Source organism: Anas acuta, chromosome 5, assembly GCF_963932015.1.
Source record: "Anas acuta chromosome 5, bAnaAcu1.1, whole genome shotgun sequence".
NCBI classification, from domain to species: Eukaryota; Metazoa; Chordata; class Aves; order Anseriformes; family Anatidae; genus Anas; species Anas acuta.
Window position 1 is genome coordinate 33,787,445 of NC_088983.1, and position 23,901 is coordinate 33,811,345.

General features: G+C 46.4%; 1 protein-coding gene across 6 annotated transcripts in view; it reads left to right on the plus strand.

The window, feature by feature from the left end:
- Positions 1-23,901, plus strand: part of MAPKBP1 (mitogen-activated protein kinase binding protein 1) — a 92,699-nt gene that overhangs the window by 31,944 nt on the left and 36,854 nt on the right. For 5 of the 6 annotated variants that reach the window (XM_068683916.1, XM_068683912.1, XM_068683917.1 and 2 more), the window contains exons 4-9: positions 16,412-16,474; positions 17,073-17,130; positions 20,134-20,304; positions 22,088-22,225; positions 23,064-23,246; positions 23,860-23,877. In XM_068683916.1, the coding sequence (XP_068540017.1) occupies positions 16,412-16,474; positions 17,073-17,130; positions 20,134-20,304; positions 22,088-22,225; positions 23,064-23,246; positions 23,860-23,877 (631 nt within the window). The remainder of the gene's footprint in view (positions 1-16,411; positions 16,475-17,072; positions 17,131-20,133; positions 20,305-22,087; positions 22,226-23,063; positions 23,247-23,859; positions 23,878-23,901) is intronic. The other variant, XM_068683914.1, reaches the window with a different exon arrangement.

Here is a 23,901-nt window from a genome sequence, read left to right on the forward strand (position 1 = left end):
TCGCCTTGTATTTTTAAGATAGGACAACTAATACCCAGGCCTGAGTACTGGTACGATGTGTTCACAATCAGAAAACTGCATGGCTGTCTGAGTCAAATTTTGTTTTACTGCTACTGTTCCATGCATGTTGGACAGCAGGGCAGCAGCCTCTCCTGTGCCAACCCGTGCTGCAGCAGCATCGAGCCACCATCTCTTGTTCTCATTTCACTTTGTTTCACACTGCTCCACCCCTCATCCCCGGCAGATTCACCGTTGAACTCCGTCAGCCCTCCTGAGTCACAACACCCCTGTTCCCGGTCCACAGATCCAAGGAGGTGAATGCCAGGTCCTGCAGGAGCAGGGCAGTGACAAAGGTCTGTGTCACAGCAAAGGGAGGAAGGGGAGGAGCACAGCAGGAAATGAGTGAATCGCTTTTAATCCATCCAGGAGTCTGCTTAGCATGTGTGGAGCTCTCACGTAATTGAGTGGTAAAATCCCACTGGAAGCTGACGAGTGAGGACTTTATTTATTTATTTATTTTCCAGAAGTGGTTGTTGGTTTGCTCCCAAATACCTCTCTCCAATTCCAGTAGACAAGCTGAAAGGCTAAGTGGTTTCCAGATATCCACATGTGGAGCCTCTTGGAATGTCTTACTCATCATTTTCCATCATTATATAGATAATTTATTATGTTGTGCAGTAATCAGTTTAGAAGAATTTTCCTTTACCTTAAGTTGCATAAAACCCACAATGAAAGAGTAACATTAAAGATAGACATTGCGTAACATTACAAGGCATGATGAAGATGCTGCTGTGCTCTTTTTCTTTTCTCTGTAAAGTGGAAGCATTTCGACACCTTATGTACTTGAAGTGAATTGTAAGAAGCAGATCTAGTAGAGGACTGCTGGTGACCAAAGTGAAATTCTGTTTTGAATTGGGATCTTCTCAAGACTTAAAAACATCGTGTCCAGGTTAGAATTGGTGGCTACGTGGATCAATGAAATCCTAAGGTGACAAGCATTCCTGCCTTTCTTCAGAGCACATTTTTTCTTAACTAACAGATCACTTTGCTTGGATGCTTCAGTAGCAGCAGGCTGTAGAAAGCTAGAGGTGCACAGAAGGGATCTGCTTCTTTATGGACCCTTTGTCCATATGGACCCTTCATATGTGTGCGGTTTGTGCAAAGCTCTGCAGCTTTGTGCAGGTACAGCTCTTCACTCATTTTTCCCTAGTGTAAATGGTAATGCTATTGAACCCTATCCCATGTGCAGCTTGGGGTTGGTACAGGGACACTAAGATAGTTGAACTACTGGATGGCCAGTAGATAAATGCAGTCCTGCTGGTGCTGGCTCCTTCAATTTTACTTCACTCAGACTTCCGAAGAATTTCTGAGCTGCCTTTGTATGTACACTTCTAAAGGAGGATCCTGCAGTATTGTGAAGATTGTAGAAACCTACCCTAAAACAAGAAATCTGTGGTTCAAGGCAGATTTCATCTGCTTTTGCCACACCAGAGGCAGCTTATTTTGTCCTTTTAAAATGGTACAGTCATCTTCCAAGGGTTAGACCTTTTTTCTCCTCCCTGTTTCCCAGGAATCTGGGATGTTGTTAATGCGCTTCTTCTATGAGGATACTGTGGTTGCACATGCCATCTGGGGAGGCTTTCCAGCTGGCAGAGTTGTGCTTGTGGACCCAGAGAGGAAGATAAGAAAATCCCCTTTGTTTAGATTGTTAAAAATAACTTGAACTGAAGAGCTGTGACTGCAGCTGGGTTTGAGTTGGGCCTTTACAACCAAACAACACAATTTTTTTTCTATGCCAAAAGTGAATACCATGAGGTTTCGCTGTCCTGAAAGCATCCAAAAAGTAGGCAAACCCATCCCTCCCTCCCTTCTCCAGTAAGAGGAGCTCCTTCAGAGTGATGAAACAGGGATACGGTTTACCTCTTAAAATCTTTGGAGGGAAAGGGTATTTCTCCAGAGTGCCACACACCAGTCTAGCCTTCCAGTTACCACAAGCTGGATCACTGTTTTGTCACGTGTACCAAACAACCAGCTGTTAGAGCCTCGGGACAAACAGAGCTGAAATGTGACACTGTCCCAGTTACTATTCGAGGCTCTGGCAGCAGGAGTTCTGGCATGGCATCTTCCCTCAAGCTGCCAGGTACCAACATGCCTGCTTATCCCTGTCCTTGCACAGAAGCCATGTGCTACAAATCTTTTCTTCCAAAGTGTTCCCTTTGCGCATTGACTCTGCTCCCGTCCCGTCGGGGTGAGCCTGTGCTTATCTGTGTTTACATGCTTCCTCCTTTCTGCCAGGCACCAGCAAGGGCTTGCAGAGTGCAGCTGTGCTCAGCACAGCGCACATCCTTGCTGCTTACATTCCTGTGTGGCTGCAGGAACCCCTGAAGTGCTGAGGGAGCAGCAATCTGCCCTTCTTCCTGCAGTGCTTTCAGTGGGAGGAACCTCCCTGCTGACCAGTGATACCCACCCTTACCAGGCTCACGGACTCAACAGCTGAGGTTTGGTGACTCTTGGTAGCATAGTAGAGGTTTCACCAGCCACCCACAAACAATCCAAACCAAAACTCTCAAAGCCCTAATAGGAAGCCTTCACCTGTTAGGGTTGCCAGATGGTTTTGGTGTTTAGACTGAATATAGGTGTTATTTTTGAAAGAATGTTCCAGTTGTAATGAAACTCTTTGGGATAGGTTTCTTATTCATTCACCAACAATTCTTTGGGGAGGGGGTGAATGAGCAGGAGCAGCTACCTATTCCCTGAATAAATTGTGTGTGAACAGTTCCTTGCCCCTGGTAGGCAACCCTGCTTTTTGCTGAGATGGTAACTCTCTTAATTCCTTCTTCTCTTCCCTGCCTTGAAAACTGGAGGTTGGGAGCAGGAAAATATTGTTTTGTATTTGGGATGAAGGTGAGAGTTTGTTTGAAAGACATGAACACTTCTGAAACAGTCTGCAGTAGAGAAGAGGCAGACCAAATTTTCTCAGTTCTGCAATATGCTCTTTTTGGTCTGCTGTGGAGCTGGTTAGTAGAGAAAATCTCCTTTAAATCTCTTTGCTTCTCCCAGCTTGCACCTTTTTCTAAAAATAAAAGTACCTTTTTTTTTTCTCCTTTATAGAGCTGTAGATAATAGGAGCTGGGTATTAAACAGATAACTGAAAGGTGCTGTACTGTACAACAGTCTTTGCCCTTGCTAGTTTGGATGCACTTCTCCCAACATCACATGAGAGAACACGAGAGCGTATTTATTTGCCATTTCTTTGATTATTAAAAATAAAAAAATCACTGTGTGATTGTGCTCTCATGTCCAGTGACGGGAATGCTGAGGAGGGGAAAATCCTGGGGAGAGGTTTTCTTCTGTGCATTATGCTGTAGTGGTGTGAGAGAGCCCTAGGTAAAGGTGGGTAGTGTGGGTAGGCCAAGTCTGGGGGGGAGCTTCAGCCCCATGCCTGTGTTAGGGGGCCAGAAGAAAGTTTATGTTAGAATGTGGGTTCTGGCTGCTGCCAAAAATGCTAGTGATGAAGAAAGTGAGAGAAGGGAAGTGGGAACACTTTAATCTTTGCAAGACTGCAATGAAAATTCTTGTGACAAAGAAAAAGCACTTCACTGCCCTTGAAGCTTTCCTGTGCTGGATTCCAGAGGCTGTGAGCAGGGAAAGGTAGGGCAGCGTGGAGGAGTCCTGCGGGTTTGCTGCTGTACGGGCTGCCTGACAAGCTGTATCAAGGAGAACTATATAATACATATTTGCTCCTGCATCCATCGTAGCTCCAGGGTAAATATTGGTGTCCCCTCAACGTAAGAGTGTTATCGTGCCTCTCAGAGTAGCTACAACAGCTGCTCTTTTAATGATTTTATTCATCATATCTGACTTCAGCCTCCCTTATTTATCAACAGAAACATTGGTTGTCCTCACTCTTTCACCATGCACCAAAATGTGCTAATTACATTTGAATTTTAAACTGGGAGGCAAGCTAGAAATGAATCCCCTGTGGATGGGCAGTTTGTTACTTTGTGCTTTGATCTCATTAACCAAGCAGTCCCGTAGTGAGGGTCATTCACAGTTTATGTGCAAAGAAATTGCAGTGAGAGAACAAACATGCCTGCTTTATTTAAGGACTGCTCTGGTAGAGCTCTGCAAGTGGGAAGCTTTGACTGATTTGGCAATCTATTGCGTGTCTTTGGGATGGGGAAGAGGAGCAGTTGCAAAGCTTGGCTACTTGGGAACATGCAGGCCTTTTTTCAGCTCGATGCCCTGCAAGCCCCTGGGGTTTGCCGTGTCCTGAGAAAGGAGGGGGCAGGCTGAGAGCTGTGTGCCTGCAGGTAGCAACCTGCGTGCCTCCCTACCTGCTCCGTGCCCCTGGAGCAGCCCAACCTCCCAGCAGCCAGCGCCTTGGTGCGGCAACAGGACGGGCTTGTGAGCCAAGTCCTAAGCTTGCATAAGAGCGAGGGGGGGGAACGGGGACTGAACGGCAAAGTCTGGGATGAAAATGAGATACCAACCGCCTCGGCTGAGCTCCACCCTCTCTAAGAATCTCAAAACAAGCTCCGTGTCTCCTGGCAACCTTTACACAAATTGTGGAGTTTAACTTGAAAGAAGTAAGTGGAGTCCAAAGTACCTCGCCAGGTGTGAACAAGGGGGAGTGCTCATTTCCCTCTTCCTGGAAGCCCTGGCACTGGGGATGGTCTCAGGTTTCAGCCGTGTCAGAAAGGCAAGAAGTTAAAGGTGAAGCAGCATCCTGCTCGACAGGATGGCTAAGAAGTGCCAAGAAGTGGTGTATTTTGTTTATCGTGAGCATGCCCACGAGTGCAGTAAGTATTGCTTAGGAACCAGACACAGGACCTGGCACTCCCCGCGGGCCAGCGCTGGCGGCTGCACCCCGCAGCGTGTGCCCAGTGCCCCAGCCTACTGCGGGCGCTGCCCGTTGCTTCTGCTGGCAGCCAGGGCCTGGCAGGGCTGGCATCAGCTAATTCCTTGTCCAAATTCCAGTGTCGGTCAGCATGCTGGGACAGTGCCGACCCAATGCTCCATGCACTCCAACCGTGCCACATTTCTGTGACGCGGGAGAGGTGTATGAGGAAGCAGAGGGATCTTATCGTGGTTGCTTCTCCTTCCAGGAAAGCTGTCTTTTCAGGTCTTGTGATAACTACTGCTCATTAGCTATTCTGAAAAAAAATCTGAGTGCGGTTGAAGTACTCTGTATTATCTGAGCTACAGGCAAAGCAGAGGTAAATGCTCATCCTCCATTAAAGCCCCAGCCGTCACAGGGCTCCTACAAAACACAACGCAGGCAGGACTGAGTTTTGTCAAACTGAGAACACCTGAGCCGTGCCTGCTTGGGGAAGCGAGCTCCGAGCTTTTGGTCCTGGCAAACTTCTCCTGCCCCTCTCCAACAGCAGCAGCCAGCCTGAGCTTGGAGGGCTCTGGAGCGGGCAGAGTTGGCAGGAGGCTCCCTTGCCGGGGCTACGGGAGCTGACTGCTGGGAGCAGGCAATTCCTTAACGCCACGCTGTCAAAGAAGCGTGGTCGTTTCGCCTTCGCTGCTCCTATGTAGATACTGCGGGAATTATGCTTACCGAAGCATTCAGAGGGAAAAGCTGCTCCAGTTTTTCCGCTGCAGCGGAGCTTTTGCTGTGCCTGTTCAGGAATGCAGGCGAAAGCAGCACTGGGTTGTTGGCTGCCCCAGGGGCCTGCCACAGTGCGTTGCTGCCTGCCCCAGCCTCCTGGCAGGGGGACGATGGGCAGGGGGCTGCGAGACAGCCCTGCTGCTGCCTGCTTCCTCCGGAGGGTTAATTAGATGAGACCAGAGGGGAGTTAAATTGCATTACTCCTTGTTTTGCTCTCGTGATCGATGCCACTGTAATATCTGCTGTGCTGAATGCTAGCGGTAACGCAATTACAGCCCTGAGGCAGCTGCCAGGAGCTGCCACGTTCGTCTGCCCCAGCTGATGAGTTTGCTGCATTGAGCTTTCTCCGTGGTGCCCAGGAGCTGCTCTGGCATGGTGAGGGAATCCTCTGGCTGTGCTTGCTGCTGGAAACAGAGGTGTTGGCCAGTTGTCTGCAAGTGGGATGTGGTTTTCCTCTGCGACTTGATTTAAAAGGAAGAAATTTCAGCTTTCAAGGCTTTGTGACATGGTAGGGACTGCACTTACAGGGAAGTCAGCGCAGACCTGCAGTGTAAATCTAGATGCTCTTGTAATGCCAGCCGGGGCTGTGTATCTCTTCAGGGAGCTGCTTGCTCCCAGGAGGGTGCCTCGGGGGGAGCTGCCAGCCTTTCACAGTGTGCAGTTGGGCCGGAGAGCTGAACCTGCTCACGGCTTGGTGGCAGATTTCATGATTCTCCAGTAATTTGCTTGTACACTTTGCTTTTCCAGATCTGTGTTATTCTTGCCTTCTCCTCTGAACGACTATTTACTTTTTATTAAAAACCAAGCTTTCTTCTTTTTTTCTCTTGCCTTTGACCATTTCCTCTTCCCCTAGATCTGTACATTTTCTTTCATCTTCTAGGCATTGCCTTTGGACTTCGCCTATAAGCATGCTGAGTGTAACAACGAGGAAACACCCCTTACATATACGTGTGTGTGCGCATGCAAGTCAAAAAGGCAATAACTTATTGTTAGTATAACTGAAATCTCAGAACTGTAATTCAGGAACCAGTATTAATCTACCACTAACTGTTACATGAGAAAGAGAAGAATAATGCGGTAGAATACTTCTATACAGAAAGTCTCAGTAATGGGGATAATACAGCTCAAACTGTAACACATTTCTTCATTTCTGTCCCTTGTGCGTGGTGTTATGCTCACCCTTGTGTGCTTCCTCTGGATCTTCAAAGGCAGTAGCTAGAGGGGAAGACCGTAAGTGTTCAGCCTTTGTAGTCCTTCACGGGGAGGAATATGATGTGGCTGTGGCTGACTGCTTCTTCCTTCTTCCTCACTCCAGGGTCTACTTGGGGTGATTTTTTAAATATATTTGCTAACATGCTTTACACCTTTCTCTTTTCTAGCTGGTCTGCAGCTCCATGTTATTTCTGAATTCACTTTGTATGGTGTCTTTTATGCATGTTCGATATTGTTTCTTTGTTCCTCCAGTTTTGTCCACCCCAGGTCTGTATTACTTTTGCTGACCCTTGGTGAGCTGCCCAGAGCTGTGGGGTCTCTGCTGCCAAGCCCGTGCCTCACCTCTTATCACCTCATGCCTCTACTGCCCTGTGCAGCGTCGCTTCTCTGCTTCTGAAGGCCTCAGCTATCACACCGTGCCTGCGTTTCTCTCCACTACATCCTTGTGTTGGTTGTAAATATCGCATTCTACATAAAGTATCTGCTTGTTACTGTTATTTATATAAAACCATGGCTGTATCACACAAAGGTAAACAGAAGTAAAACAAATGAGCCACAGACACCTGGCCAGTTAGAGAAACTGCTGTCACAGCTGACCCAAGCGAAACAAAGCTGTAGGCAGGTCAAGAAAAGTTCAGACAGAGCAAGCGCCACAAGCCTGAGGGCTTTCAGGCTCAGTGCAAAGCTCACAGCCTGGTGCTGAGAATGGCAATACCGTATTACAGGGCTACATCATTTGCAGCTTCTTGCTGTTCATCCTCCTCCCCCAAACACAGGGGTTTTGGCACCTCGGGTTTTTCACTTGTGCTATAGAAGACAAATCTGGGGCTGTCGGCCAGCTGCTGATGGAAGAGGGACTGGCTCTTGGGAGTTAGAGGAGGGAGGGTGGAGCATGGCTGGGGAGCAGGAGATCCCTGAAGCAGGTGTCTTGGCTGCTCTGTAAGGACTGAGAGCTGTTCTCCTCTGCTTGTTGATGTGCCTGTGGCAGCCGTAACTCTGGAAGCCCTCAGTGTACGGAGACAAGCCCTTTCTTGAACATGAACAACAACACAGTGCGCTGTGATTCCAGAACATCCATCCTGGAAGAAGTTGCATTCAGTGCCCTGGTGAAAGCTCTGGTTGGTTGCTTCAATCATCTTAGTAGCACCTGGGACCAGCGAGGTTCTGCTCAAGGCTCAATTTTCTGCTGCTTCTCAGTCTCTCCTGCCTAACTGATCAGCACAATTCCTTGTCATGAACTGTCTCAGGGAGCCTTTTATTCCTCTAGCCTTCCTGTCATCAGTTGCTCATTGCTTTAGCCCCCGGGGCCGCTGCTGCTTTGCAGCGTTCAGTGGGTGTTTGCCAAGAGCACTGAAATAAAACACAATTCTGCAACTCCTACTCCCAGCCCAGTCGATTTAAAAGTTCGTGTAGGTGTTCTGCTGGCATCGCTCGCTCGCCTGGAGGGAAGTGAGTGGTTTTGGAGGGAGGAGGAGGAATGTGGACTCTGCTTTATAGTCAGTCATGAGCCACGTGTGTATATACACGTATGTACGGATGAAGGAGTATGTAGGGGTGCACATGCATGTGTCATTTGTGCTATATGTCCTTTGAAGCTGCTCAGACGTGCAGGCTGACACACAAGTCAGTGTGTGTACGTGTGGCTGCTGCTTTGCCTGGCTTTGTTGTTCCACCTCCCGCTGCTACGGGCAGGAGGAGGAGAAGGGATGTTCAGCAGAGGAGGTGGCTTGTCCTCAGGCCCGCTGGAAGAGGGTTTTATCCAGGTTCCTAAGCAGCACGATTCTAATCCGGGAGGTTTTTCTTCCTCTCCTGGCTTTGGAGCCTTGAAGTGAACGAGGATGTTTTGAAGCTGAAGTTCCTGCTGAATCACTGGTGACCACGCAGCCATGAGCCGCAACAATTAATTTGAGTCATTTTCATCTTCCTTGCAACTCTAACAATTCCCGGTTAATACACTGCTTTAGACTTAGTCTAGGTTTTCCTCTGAGCTTGTTTCACCCCTCTGTTTCCCCCTACACAGGTTTCTTGTCCAGATATTTCACAGTGGCCATGTGGCCCAGCTCTACTCCCTGTGAGAGCACTTTTGTTGAGTCTCTGGCTCCAGCGTGGCTGCTGGGGAGTTGAGTGTGACTTACACGTGGGAGGCAGGACCTGGCCACCCATCATGTCCCTACATCCATTTTGTGTGAAGTTTGGAGCCTGGCTTTGTTTTCCTGAATCATCATCCTGTGCTTATGCTTGGCCAGTGTTAGAAGGTTGCCAGTCTTAAAACTATTCCACCCTGCCCCTTAGAAAAAGACCTTGAAGTAACCTAGCCTCGGAGGTTTGTGTGTTTAATTTTCCACGTGGGATTGTTCCAAGGGGATGAGGATACACTGAAGAGAGATCAGTAGCACCAGTTGGAAATAATTGTGGCCAGTGCTAATGGGAGGTACTGCCCTTGCTCTGGTATGAGGCAGGCAGGACTCCTTCAGCCCTCCAGGTGTTCTTGTTAGAGCTGAAACTTCAGCGCTGTCTCTTTTATGGAATAAGAGGGGCCTGGATCGGCAAACACTCACAACCTCTCCTCCATTTTAGATCTTTTTAACCACGAATGCCCTGAGGTTTTGGATGTCTTATTTTATGGTATCTTGGGCATCTTTTCAAATCTGTGTATCTGTTCCCTGCCACCTGCAGCTGAAGGCCAGACATGTAGCTGGTTGTTTTAAAGAAGCAGTCTGGTAGATGTAGAGGGGCTGCTGAGAGCTGCTAGTGGAAGTTCACCATGCACAGCAGGAACCTTCACTGGCAGTGTGAAAGGCAGGAGCACCCAGCTCTGTCCCCTCGTGGCCTCTTTCTGTGGAGGCCAGCAGATCCCCTAGGCACAGGTTTTTGGGAGGAGCACTTTGAGACTGCCATAGCAGGGGATGCAGCAGTTGTCCTCCTGCACGCTTTGCCCTTCTCAGTGCATTGGAGGACGACTGGGAAGTGAGCTGGCGCTGGTGTTACCAGATTGCTGCTGAGGACGGCAATCAGAGCACTGCCCTGTGGTTATGCAAAGCCAGTGGCACTGGGCAGAGGCCATTAGGCTCCTTCATCTTGTGTTCCCTCAGACACGTCCAGGCTGGGCTATCAGTAATGGCTGGTGTGAGTTCAGGAGAGGCTGGGTGGCAGGGGAGCAGAGGCTGCCTTTGTCCCTTTGAGGGTTATTTCTACAAATCCTTCTTGTCAGGTCTGCTCTACCTTCTGGACTGAATGTATTGCGTTGCTTTCCCTCTCTACGTGTGGGTGCAACCAGATTTTCATCGGATTTCCTGCTTCCATTATATGCGACGGAGAAGACCTGTGGCAAGAAATGCCCTGTGCTGGCTGTGTGGCAGAGGAAGCTGTGGGGACCAATGCTATTTTGCAAGCTCCCCATATGATTTCTCCCATTTTTGTCAGAGATTTTGAAGAGAAGAAACCTGAAGGCACAAAGCTCTACATTTTTATGGGTTGGTTTAAATACATGAGAGACTTGTGCAGGTGGGAGCTAAAAGTCAGTTTGGCTGAGGCTGTGCTGATGCTGGTAGATGGGTCAAAACCAAGAATCTTTCTCCCACTGGCTTAAGGTAGCTCTGATTGCCAAATTCTTGGAGGCTGGAAGAGCAGTCTGGGAAGTATCTTTACAATCTGCTGTGTTCTTCCCTAGGCCTGTGCTTTTGGCTGCTGTTGGAGGCAAGATACTGGACCTGAGTTTGATCCGGTGTGGCCATTCTTGTGTTTTTTTGGAGCAGAACTGTTTTTGTGCTGCGTTTTAGTTCCCAGTCCCACAGGTTTGGGGTGCCACCCAGCCTTTTTAGGAGAACAGATGTGTCCCAGGTTGGCAACTAGAAATTCCTACTCTCTTAGGCTAGCAGTGCTTGTATTTATTGATCACTTTTTTTTTTTTTTTTTACAATGGGTTTTTTGTTCAGCAGTTGTGTCTTTCCATTAGCCTGTGTTTGTTTCTGAAGCATGAATTTCTCTGCATCTCTGGCTGCTGCTCTTCCAGTCTTCTTGGTCATGGTGTGGTGCAGGGAGCTCTGAAGCCTTTTATTCTCAGGCAACGATACCCAAATCTTAACCTCTCAACAGATACGCCTTTCTTCTCAGAATGCATTTAATTAATATAGCTTGCATGAAAATACCTATTCAGTTACACAGTCAACGTGCACATCCTCTCTCATCGCTGTTAACCCACTCTCAGTATTGGCTACGAATTAAAGAAGCTTTTTGGCAGGAAGAATTGCAACACAGAAAATTAACACCAGCTTTTGTAGACGCTGCTTCACTCTGATCAAGCTTCCCTTGGCAACCAGCACAGTGTAAAAAAGATTTTGTTCTTATCAATGCCTTTTTTCTTTTTCATGCATTTTGTGCGTAGGAAGCTGTTGCAGTCTCATTTGAATAGCTTTGGGTCTGGGGAAGAGAGCAGAGTATGAGCCAGAAAGCGAGAAATGGACTCATTTTGAAGGGATGGGACTGTTTGCTCTTCTCATTTATCCTTGCAGCAGCATGAAAGGAAACTGTTGGCCGGGGAGAGTAGCCAATTGCCAGCATAAACTATATACACTTAGGAGAGGAGGATTGGACCCATGAATTCGGCCTCTGGTCCCGTGTCCTGTAAGACAGGGCAATGCTGGTTGAGGGATAACTTGGGAAAGGAAGGCAATCACTGACTTCTGGTTTTCCTGGAGGGGTGGGTGTCCTGCAGAGGGAAGGGATGGAGAAAACTGACTTGTGCAGAGATCTGTTTGACACTAGCTTGCTGAAGAAGGGTGAGGAAGAAAGTGGGTGAAGGAAGGCAGCTGAGACTGGAGGGATGTGCAAGGAGGGCAATGAGGAACTAGGATTTGGGCAAGAACAGGAGTGAAGCTGGGAGGAGGAGAGGCAGAAGTAAAAGGGGGGGGCACGGAGTGACCCGCTGCTGCTGACTTAGTGAGTCAGATGCTTCATGTAAATGTGATACTGACGTCCGATTCCTCTCCATTCCTGCTCCTATATTTAGCTTGGGGAAATTGCTTCTTTTTTATACTTTGGGCTTTTTTTCCTTTTGCAGGAGCCAATGGGAACTGTTCGGACACTCCTTCCCCTCCTCTTTTCCCCCTTTGAAACAACACCAGCTTTTTATCTGCATATATGGTGCACAGTTGTGTGTGTGCAAGATAGGGCTGCGCCTTCATGGAGGCTTGGAAAACTCTGCCAGGGGCCTTTCCCTGCTTCCTGGCTGCCTGATCCACATGGGCTCCCTGATGGAGCTGTCTCCAAAAATCCTTGACTTAGCTGTGACAGCCAATTCTGTCCTCTGTGTTTGAAGTTACCTGGGTGCCCCACAGGGAAGAGGAGACCTGGGAGGGAAGCCACAGCCAATTTGTCTTTAAAAGCTGCTTGCATCAGGAAGGTGTTGCTTGAAGGTTGTGGGTGACATCATAGACCTAGAAATAATTCCTGAAATATGTGTGCAATTGCCAATGGCCCCTGCAGGAACCGGCATGCAAACAAACAGGACACTTGATCTCAGCTGGCTGATAGACGACTTGTACAGCAGCAATCTGTATGGCAGTGAATATTTTCTGTAAATGTCTCGGGAATCAGGATGTATTCGTGGATGAAAAGATGCTGATGTCATCGAGCCCTGCCTGCAGCTGCAGAGAAGGTAGAGTTTGTGCTGAAACAAGGTTGTTAACAATGCTGACCTTCTAAACAGCTCGAGTGCACTAGGTCAGTGGTGTTTGTAGGTCCCATGTGAGGTGCTTTTGAAGCTGGTGTTAGTTTTCATGTTGGCACTAGCATTGAAAAAGTTCTCTTCAGACAAAAGCGTCTTGAGAACTTGAGTTTGTTTTGACAGCTTCAGTTTGGGGAAAGGGTGGGGCGGGCAGAGAGGTGATGTGACCATTATACAGTGCATGTCTGAAGTACTTTGCTTGGTTTGCATCCACAGTGGGAGGCTAGGAACAAAAAGCTGAGTGCTCTCATCCCTTGCGTCCTTTCCACCCCTCTGGCTGTAAAATGCTGAATGCGGTCCTATAAAGCAGCAGACAAAAGTGTAGGGCGGATAGATGGGTGTATGCTCTTATATGCAATTTTCCATGGTAATTATTTTTATTATTTTAACTAAGATTAAAGCCAATATAAACGGAAAGGAGTAGGTACTTTGAGTCTCCTGAGGGCTTGGTAGCCATAATGAAGTTGGAGGAAGCATTGAATAGGTGGGTCAGAGATCTGACCATTCCTTGTCCCCATTCCCTGTATTTTGCTAGACCAATTTACCTTGCTAAAACAGCACACCCAGCATCCCCATGGGCTCCGAGCCACCTTGTCTGGGGAACTGCTGCAGGATCTGCTAAAGACTGACTTGCTGGCTGCATGGGGTGGAGGAGCTGCCATGCCGAGCTGAGCTGCAAGTGTCTGAGCAGGCATTGAGGTTGCCCTGAACTCTCAGAAGTGGTTAAAAATGGTGAAAGTAGTTAAATTCTGCCCTTTGAGATGTGCTCTCCACGACTACACGCCTTCCTGTGCATTTTGCGACGGAGCCAGTTTTCCAAGTCAGGTGCTGCTGACTCCCAGAACAGTGCCTGTGCCCTGCCGTGAGGTGTGTGGCTCGTGGCTGCCATCCTGCTGAACAAGCATCTCTTGGAGCTGCCTGGCATTGTCCTTGCTCCTGTGTATGGCAGACAGGAGGGTGATGGTGGAAAACCAGCAGAGTAGTGAGGTAGCTTTTGTTGGGTAGCAGCTCATTTAAGAAAGCAAGCTGAAAAAACTAGGTGAGCCTAGCCAAATAACTTTATACAAGGCCATAATATATTAGCAAATATGGTTTACAACTCAATATAAGTACTTGCAATCTTGTTTCTGTAAACATACGGGTTAAAGTGACCTTTTTGTGGCATAAATCAATGCTTGCAGACTTGTAAGGAGTCACTGCTTTTTTCTTTTTCCCTTCCAGATAGGGCTTGTTCATTATGAGTCTGACTCAGTGAATCTGACATAGGTGTGTTAGGACAGAGTTAAAATATCCATGCCTGTGCCTGCTGCTGTAGGACTAGAGCCTGCATGGCAGCTGCAGTGCTTTGGCAGTTTGTGGGTGAGCTGGGGTCCTCACCTCCCCCATGGGGCCTGGTCTTTGCTGGGAACTAAGAAGGGGCGAGGAATCCAGCAGGAAGGCAGGCTGGCAGGGAGACAGCCAGCTCTGGAGCACATTCAAGCTAAAACTCATGATTGTAAGTGGTCAAAGGCTCTGCTGTGTAAGTTACTAAGGGCAAAGCCCATAGTGTTTCACTATACTATTCTAGGAAGTGGTTTGTTTGCTTGCCTGGTTTGAAGACCGTGGCTTGTTTTTTGCATCTTTCCTGTGTTTTTAGACTGTGTTCACTTCTCTGAAGCCCTTTTTTTTTTTTTTGTGCAGGATGCATAGGAAGGTATCTGACAGGATGTTGTGTCTTTCCTTGATTCTTTCTAATGCTTTCTTTGAAGCTTATTGTGAGCAAAAATCGTCACTGTTATAACCCAGCAGGATTTTGGTCCATTAAACATATCCAACTTCACAGAATGGAGTTTGACTTTGCTTTTCTGCTTAGCTGAAGGCTTGGGATTAGATGGATTCTCACATCTGCTAACTTCCTATTTCATATCTTGTGATTTGCAAGGCTTAACCTCCCCTGACTTGTTAATGGATCACAAACCACCTGCTTCTTTACACTAATCCTTCAGAAATAAATAGCATAGCTTTGACTTGAAACTTCCCAGTTTGGTTCTGCGGGGTAAAAAGCGTGGAAGGCTCAGTCCCAGCCTGAATGGGCTCCTGCTTTACACTTTCACTGCTCTTCTACAAGATTGTGTCTCTGGTCATGGCTGTCTGACTTAACTGTTGGAAAGTTTGGTGCTTTTATGACTTTAGTGTGGGGCATGGGTGGAAATGTAGAACTGTCTGACTGGGGGGCATTTCTTGTGACTGGTTGGTGATGTGGAGGTTCAAGCTTTGGTACCCTGTGACAGTGTCTGCTTTGAGCTAGTGATGTTAGTGGAGCATGGTAACTTCAGCCAAGGGCTGTGAGCGCAAGGCCTTGGTGTGTCAGTGCTCCTTCCTCTTCTCTTTTCCATCTCAAAATGTACACCTGCCAGCCCAGGTGAGGCCCTGTCAAACCCGAGCCGTGCCTGCAGCGCTGCCAGCAGCACGGAGAGGGGCCAGGAGGACCCGGTGTTGGCGAGCGCAGCGCCGTGCTGCCCAGGCACAGGTTTGCAGCCTGCATCAAAAGTTGGCTCCTGCGATGGCTCAGCTTTTGCCTTTCTGCTTGGCTGCTTCAGGCCAGCTCTACAACTTCTCCCTGCCGTGTTTCTCCTGTGACTGGTGTCTGTGGCCTGGCACACGTCGTGGGTGAGCCCCAGTGTGCCGGTGACATGAGTGAAGTCCCCAGCAGTGAGGGCTGCTGGCAGCGGGGCTGGGGCATCCTTCAGTGCTCTGCTGGCACTGCTGCAGCAGGAGGAGCCAGGCCTCCGAGCTCTGGCAGCGTGCACATACAGAGCGAGAGACAAAATCCACGATTTCTATTTTAGAGGTGAAGTGAGAGATAGGGCACCAAGTCATTAGAGCAATTGCTGTTCTTCCTGAGGCCGATTTTCCCTTCCTTTTATGCTTTCAGGCGGGAGCAGGAAGGGCCTTGTGTGTGGGGGTGTTTTGTTTTTTTTCATATCCACTGGCTACTGCTCTGTTCTACAAGACAAGACAAATGCTGTTACGTGAGGATTTTTGAAATTGTGCTAAGTGTTTGTGGAGAGTGGGGAAGATGCAGGGCCTGGGAATGCTCCAGGCTGCTTGTGGTGGGCTGAGACACCAAGGCAACAAGCTATTGGAAAGATCTGTGGGGAAGAGGAGCAGAGGAGCCTCTTCTCCTTCACACCCCTCCCAGCCAGTGACTGGTTTGCTCCTGATGGAGCAACCTATTGCTTACCAGGAGTTTCAGATGAGCTGCAGAAGCAAGTAATAGAGATTTATGCAGAGTCCCTAAGCGAGTTGTTTATTCAGATATATCCCTCAGGTCAATGAGTTTTGACATCATGGTTTTTCCCTTCTGAACTGGCCAGCCACCTCTCATGCTGTACTCAACAGCTTTCTGTCCTCTCCAGTGTTATGGACAAGGTGCAGCTCCTCATCCCAACCCTGAGCTTTTCTAAAAGAGCACCTCTTTCCTTCATCCTGACATCTTTGCACTGGTCTAGACATGATGGTTTGGTGCTCAGTACATAGGGTCATGGTTATGGCAGGGAACCGAATCCATTAGGGCCATTGCCTAGACTTTCATGATTAATCTTTCCATCCAGCTTGAGCAATCAGAGACTCAGGGCTCGCAGATGCAAGAGACAATTATTTATGATACTAGCACACGGTGTACCTCAACATGGGAGAGACTTACAATTCTTCCTTTCCACTTTCCAGTTAAGCACAGCTCATGAGGTTGGCGTATGGAACAGCTTTTTGGGGCTGCTTATGCTGCTGCTCTGCCAGCAAGGATGACTCTTTTTTTTTTTTTTCTTTATACAAATACTTATGTCTATTCTTGTTTTTCTTCTGTTTCCTCCATGTAGGTGTGTTGTTGTGCTGTTCAACCCTAGAAAAAATAAGCAACACCATATTCTGAACAGTTCCAGGTGAGTGAAGTTTCAAGCTGTCTTGCTTTCTGTGGGAGATGAATTTCAAGGTTTTTATGGCTTGAACAAAGTGGGAATTGTTGCTCCAGCTAAATCCCCTCTCAGTGAGGATTGCCTTGGGGAGAGGCTGCCTGCTGGCTCGACTCTAGCTCCTTCTAATGTGGGGTGCTGTTACTGATGAGGCAATAGCTCAGAAACGTTGTGGCCTCATGAGGAACTTTAGCAGGCATGACATGGGGGGACTCTTGCAAGAACTCCATGGTATCTGTATGATTTTTTTTTTAACCTGAAACTATTTCCTCATTATTGGAGCCAGGACTGGGACGTGGTCCTGCATCTGGAATAAAGACATAAATATGAAGATAAACCTTGACTTCTGGAGCTTTTCCAGTGCTGTAGGCATGCTGCTAGAGACTTAAGCACCAGGGAATCACTAGGGCAAGTGTTAAGACGTCTGGTAAAAGAAAACTATTATGTCAGGCTATTACATGTGATTTGAGCCTCTTTCCAGTTTGTCCCAGCCTACTCCCCAGTCATGATGTATTGAAATGAAATCACATGTTGGAAATGTTTCTGAGTGTCATTTTCTCTGTTTTAGGAAAACAATTACAGCACTTGCTTTCTCTCCAGATGGAAAATATTTGGTTACAGGAGAGGTAAGTGTGAGAGGAGACACACCTTGTCCAGCACATTTTGAAGCATGGTAGAGAGTGTTATAAAAAACAAGCCAGTGAGTTGCCTTTACACAGAAATCTCTTTTAATGTTGTACCTTTGGGTGGACCAGCTGGATTATGGGTGGCTCTGGATTCCTGCTTGCAGTTTCTTAGTGTGTTTTCTTTCATCGGCTTGTGGGACAGATCGTCTGGAGTGGCTTCTGTGACCTGAAGATAGGGTGAAAATAAGTGAAAGAGCACACAGCATGGCTCTACTCTAGTCTAGTGAAGACTACTTGGATGGTCCTTTGACAGAGTTTATCCTTGTTCCTTCAGGATATCAGGAAGTAGCTGAAGCTGAATAGTGTTGTGGAAAAAGTGAAAAGTGCATGTGGATTGAAGCTTTAGGAATAGTGACAGAAGATGCTGGTGCCTGTGGTTTGGCATTGTATGTTTGGCTGGGGGCGACAATTACTTCTTCTTTTCAAACATGCCTAAGGGGGAGAATAAGGATGACTCCACCGCATGTCTGTTGTGCATGAGAAGTTCAGAACATGGACTGTATGTCATGAGTTTGGAATTGCTGGATGTTAGAAATCCACAGAAATGTTGCCTGTCCCCCTTATGGTTGGGCTCAGTTTGCTCTTGTGTGTGATTAATAATAAGTTATCATTAGTCTCTGTGCCTCTGTAAGACATGGGGAGTGAGCATGTGTGAAACATGTCCCCTCCTGAGCCTCAGCCACAGAGAAGAAAAGTATATCACAGCCCTGTCAAGAAGGAGGCTGTTCACTCCAGAGGGCCCTGGAGCAGTCACTGTGATGGCAGTTGTCATGCCACTGGGTAGCTCCCTAGCCTCAATCCTGCATGGATCAGGCCAACGATAGAAACAGTAGTGTTTTGGGATGGAGGCTACCTTGACACACACACAAAAAAACAGAAAAACATGGATTTTCCATCAGAGATTTTGTTGTTAACTTTTTAGTGAAAGCACAAGATTTTATACTGTAATTTAAGTGCTCCTTATATTCTAGAAGTTTTAAAAAATAAACAACTTATGATTTTATATGTAATTTTCTTTTATGTGTATGTAAGTAAATAAATTAAAAAAAAACAAACAACTCTCTTTTTGTACCTCTCTGCTGCTCTATTCTTTCCATGTGAGGTAGGAAAAGAGGTGAAAAATTAAATGGATATTTTTCTTACTGACAACCCAAGCTTTCTAGTTTGACACTTCACTGGGACAAAGGGCAAGTTTTGATTAAACAAAAAAAAAAAAAAAAAAAAAGCTTTTCCAGTTATACTTGAAAGTTGGTGTGTTGTTTTTCTTTTTTTTGTGCCTTGTTGCAAAACATGTCTCCTCTTGCCCTGTTGTAAGGCCATTTCTCTTTTTGTATCCTCCCACATGCCTGACATTTGAGTTTGAACTTGGTGGAGTGGTGTCCCCTGCCGGTGTCAGCAGCCTCTTCCTCTTCTTGCTTGGTCCTGTGGGTGGTCCCCCAGGGAAATGCTTACTGAGTTCACTTTGTCAAACTCGCTTTTAGCAGCCTCATGCTAATTCTGCCTCTTAGCAACTTAGCTTCCTGCACGACTGGCTTTTCAGGAAGGAGAGCACAGAGATTTGTCCTTGGCATGCCATACACATCAAATGTCTTTTGAATATTTCAATACAAAGGAAAATTATTTTTTTTTCTCCCTATGGAGGCATAAATTGCTCATGCGTGGGGATGACGCATTGCTTGCTTTTGGTGAACATTTATTATATGACTGAATATGAATTCAATTTCTTAAGGTCCACAGGTTTATGCTAAGATGTTAGGAAATATGTATATATATTTATATACACACATATGCATTTGTTTAAGTACAGTAATTGCTTGAAAGAGCAGCTGATTTAGCTCACTGTAGCATCTTGACAGCCAGCTTGAGACCTGAGCTCTGCTGTGCAGGAGAACTGCACTAACTGTAACAAAATCTGACCATGGCACCCTTCTGGGCTACAAGCAGTTGCTTGGCAAAGCTTTTGGACAAAACAATTAAACATTCACAGTTCTGAGTTGCTAAAGATTTGATTTCTCCTTCTTGTGATCGGAGTTGCCTCTCCCACACAGTCAAACGACTTAACCCTGCTCAGGAAAGGTACCATTTTGCCATGTTGCCATGGAAATGTTATCAGGCAAGCTACCGTTTTGACAGATTACACTGTGAAATCATGATAGGCTCTTGAGTAGGATTTGCTCATCAGGCACATTCTTGGCCAACATTTCAGCTCATCTTCTGCTTCTTGTTTTATTTTGCATTAATAACAAATAACTAAGGAAAAAAAATGGAATTGTCTGGCAGAAGGTGCTGACTTGGCATTTCTGAAGTCTATGAGCTTCTCTTTCTTTTAAGAACAAACATAAAAACAAAGGACATTTTTCTCTCAATGCCTTTCTCTGGTACTACCTTGCCCATGTTCTTTCAGGCAGCACGCATTCACGTGTTACCCTTGTGACAGAAATGGTACTGTTAGTCTCCCATATTCCTCCCTGAAGTGGTGTGTGATAATTAAACAGTCACATTATGTTTTTGTATGGCATGACCTGGTTTGGGATCTCCAATGTCCGTGTTGTGTTAGGGCCTTTCATTACACTGAGTCCAGGGATGCAATGTCACGTAATCCTTTCCAGAAACTGGCTGTGAATTCCCTTTGCAGATACCAGGGATGTACATGAAAGGTAGTGTTATAATCTTTGGGTGTTCTCTGAGGAGGGTAAGAAAAGGATTAAAGCAAGCGAGGTAGTCTTAGTGCCTTCAGACACCTGTTGAAATGCATATGCTCATTAGGTTGGCAGCCTCAACTTGGGCTTTAAAGATTTGAAAGGAAATGTCTCACCTCACCCTGCTGTGATTCCAGCAACTACACATCTTTTTCCACCCCCCCCCACTTACGTATGCTTGAATCTGTCAGAACTGCCCTCAAGAATTATGTTTCCTGTTCTGTGTGTGTTCTTCTCCCTCCAGAGCGGACACATGCCGGCTGTGCGGGTGTGGGATGTCGCTGAAAGAACCCAGGTGGCTGAGCTGCAGGAGCACAAGTACGGGGTGGCCTGCGTGGCATTCTCCCCCAGCTCCAAGTACATTGTGTCAGTGGGGTACCAGCATGACATGATTGTCAACGTGTGGTCATGGAAGGTAAGTTCTTCAGGAGGTTGAGTGGACCACGGAGTTGTTAAATTAAAAAGAGTGGGCAGTCTGTCATTAAGCTATTTCAGTTCTGTCTTGCTTTCTGCCCTTTTCTGTGTTTGTTTTTTTGACACTTATAGATGCAGACAAGCATGGACATGAGAGAAAGCTATGGTCCCTTAGGGATGGTCTAAATCACTTCAGTGCAGGGATATTCTCCAGACTTGGAGACGCGTGACATCTTGCTGTCCTGTCGGAAAAGCCTGGGCTCTGAAACCTTGTCAAAGCCTCGTGCTTTTTTAGAGGTTTGTTAGAAAGCTAATTTACGAGGTTGAGGAAGGAAACTCTCATCAACCAGGGATTCTTTGTTGGTGTAGTGGATGCCCTTGGCTCATTTTGCTTTTGTTGTGTCAGCATCTGTATTGCTTCAATTCCTTCCTTGATGATTTGGAATGGGAATTTAAAGAAAGGTGATGGAGGCCATGCTGTCTGCCATTGGGTTGAAGCAACATTCTGTGGAAATAATGCCTTTGTTTTATCCATTAAAAAACATTCAAGTATGTGTTGTTTATATTGAAAACAAAACAAAAAAAAAACTACACACACATTTACAGACAGGCTTAGAGCCTTCTGCATTAGTAAAAGCTAAGCATTTATGTTTTAGGTCAGCTCCTGCAACCTCTTCAGGTTCAGTAACCCTCTCTAAAAGATGTGTTTTAAAAAGCACACTTTAGTGCATCTGTTAAATTTCATGCGATGCAGCTTATAAGTCCACTTATTTAGTTTGTTACCCTCTTCATCACATTTCCTATGCTTTAATTTAGTTCTCTTACATGAGCTGAAGTTTGGCCTTTCTATTATTTTGTATGGCTGACCTGCGTGGTGATGCTTTAAGCATGTGTGTCAGGGTTGGAAATTCAGTGCTCAGTCTTTTGGTTCTTTCAAGTTACGCAAATGAAAGTAGAAACTCCAAGATTAACATAATGCACAGCATGTGGGGGACTGCATATAGGTGGCTTTGTGAAAAAAAATAAATATATATATTTTTTTTTAAAATTCAAACTTCTACCACTCCTCCCTGGGGAAAGATGGGGAGGAGGAAAACCGAGAGCTGGTCCTGGGGACAATGAGCTCCTGTTGTCTGCCTGTTCTGCTTGGACAATGTCCATTCCCTTTCTGTGTCCCTATTATTGCCACAGTCCATTTTCTTTTCCTTTTCCTAAACTTTTGACCTTTTGAAATGCACAGAGAGGTGCAGCAAATTTTGTACAGTACAGGCGTGGGCTTTTTGTGTTCTGGGTCTTTCTATAAAGCTTTCTGCCTTTAAACAGAAGGGAGAATTTATGGAGGAACCAGTACTGTTTTCCTTATGGAAAATATCTGTTCCCTATCTTGAGTGCCTTACCTACACTGCTGCCTGGAGGCTGGGAGAGCTCCTCCTTGTGCTCGCCTACTGTGTGCCTTTCTGTTTAGAAAGGGAAATGGGTTTGCTTTGAGCTCCCTGTGATTGTGCAACCAGCGAGTCGAGGCTCAGATGCCAGTTCCTGCAGTCACTAGTGACTGCTGACTTCTCAGTCCCAGATAATGCGGATGTGGAATTGAATATAAATGTGCTATCTGCCAAATCAGTGCTCCCAGCTTCTGCTGGGGAGGTTGTATTCAAGAGTGAATAGGTTTGGGTCTCATCTTTTCCCTGCTGCAGCACTTGTAATGAGAATATGCCTGTAAGTGAAATGAGTTTCCTTTTCTTCTGAGCAAAGAAATTAAGCTATCTAAATGATTATGTTTCCAGAAAAACATTGTAGTGGCAGCCAACAAAGTCTCGAGTAAGGTGACAGCTGTGTCATTCTCAGAGGACTGCAGTTACTTTGTCACTGCTGGAAATCGGCACATCAAGTTCTGGTACCTGGATGATAGCAAAACCTCCAAGGTGAGAAAGAGCTTATTGAGGTCAAGCTGTGAAAAAGCACTTTCATCTTATGGCAGGGTGGATTTTGCCCCAGTAAACTGTGGGAACTGGGAATTCTTTCTTTTTGCTGGGGTTCAGGAGCAGCCCTCCACACCTGGCTCTCAGGTTTTTATCTCCCTGTAGGATGGTAGCAAATGCATGCTGCAGAGGCACCATGTGCTTGTTTTACCCTGTGCTGAAGCAGAAGCATGGCTGCTGGGGCTGCATCCAATCATGCTTGTTCTTTAGTAGTCACATATTCCAAAGGAGAAAAAATAGAAAAGAGCTGCAGTTATTGAGCTCCTTGCAGCACCGAAGTAGGGAGAGCTGTTTGATATTGGTATGAGCATCTCAGGAGGTTGTGAGTGTTATTTCTGAAGTTTCAGCTAAAGCGTTTAACCTTTTAGCTGTCCTCGTTTTCTCTGGGGGACAGAATCCATGTATGCTCATTTTTCTGAGTGCTTATGAACAGATGGTCCTACTTCATGTGTGGACCACCTGTTGGCGTTTGGTATAAATCACAGATTGGCCATGAAAAAAGGTGGGTTTTCCTGTGGGGGGTTCTGCTGTCTCTGGGTTGTATGTTTTTTATGCTGATCTTTGGTGACACTAGTCATATTCTGTTCCACTGATGGTCTCAGTACACTATGCAACCAGTGGGTCTGCAGCAAGTAAAACGTGTCACTACATTTCCTTGTAGGTTGTTTGCAGTTCCCTTTCTTTGAGGTTCTTCAGCACTTAAGGCTTGTTGTTCTTAAAAATAAGTCTGTCTGCCTGGAGTGCCTCACTGTTTCTAACAAACTGTTTTTTTTATTGGTAGGTCAATGCTACAGTACCTTTGCTAGGTCGCTCAGGATTGCTTGGAGAGCTAAGGAACAACTTCTTTGCAGATGTGGCATGTGGAAGGGGCAAAAAAGCTGACAGCACCTTCTGTATCACATCCTCAGGCCTGCTGTGTGAATTCAATGAAAAGAGACTGTTGGACAAGTGGGTGGAGCTGAGGGTGAGTTTTGTTCTGTCTGTCCTGTAATAATTCATGCCTGCTGAAGCAGAGCAGGAACAACAAATAATAAAGGGCACTCAGCACCAGCTGGCCACCAGCAGTAAGAGTCATTGGGCCTCTGCCACTTTGTGACTTACTCCAGTTGGAAAGCCAGACAAAATGGCACTGCTTCTTGGCAGAGGGATTTTATTAATCATTGAGACTTTTTCATTCTCAAGCCTCAGTGTTACAGTAACTGCCCTTCTGGACAAGCAATGTCCCGAAGTAGCTTTGGCAACTCCTGTGCTGTCCTTCTTTAGTTGGCCTGCGTAAGTAGGAGTATTTGAAGGTTTCTGATTTCTACCCCCTCTGCAGCATCTAACCTGGCTTGTGTGTCTCACATACAGGTTCCCTAGGTAGTAGGTAGTGGGTTTGGCTATTCTAAAATACCGGGTTGGCCTGTAGTTGAAATTTTACAGGGCTTATTTTCATGTCACTTGGATGTAAGATGCTCACCTGAAAGAATCCAATGCATTAAAACCAAGGCAAAAATCTTTCCATGCTTTCTCTCAAGTGAAATGCCTCTTCTTTTCTTTCCTTTCTTCTCTAAACTCTGCCTTTCACTCTCGCTCAGAATACAGACAGCTTCACAGTAAGTTGGAAAACAGTTTTGCAT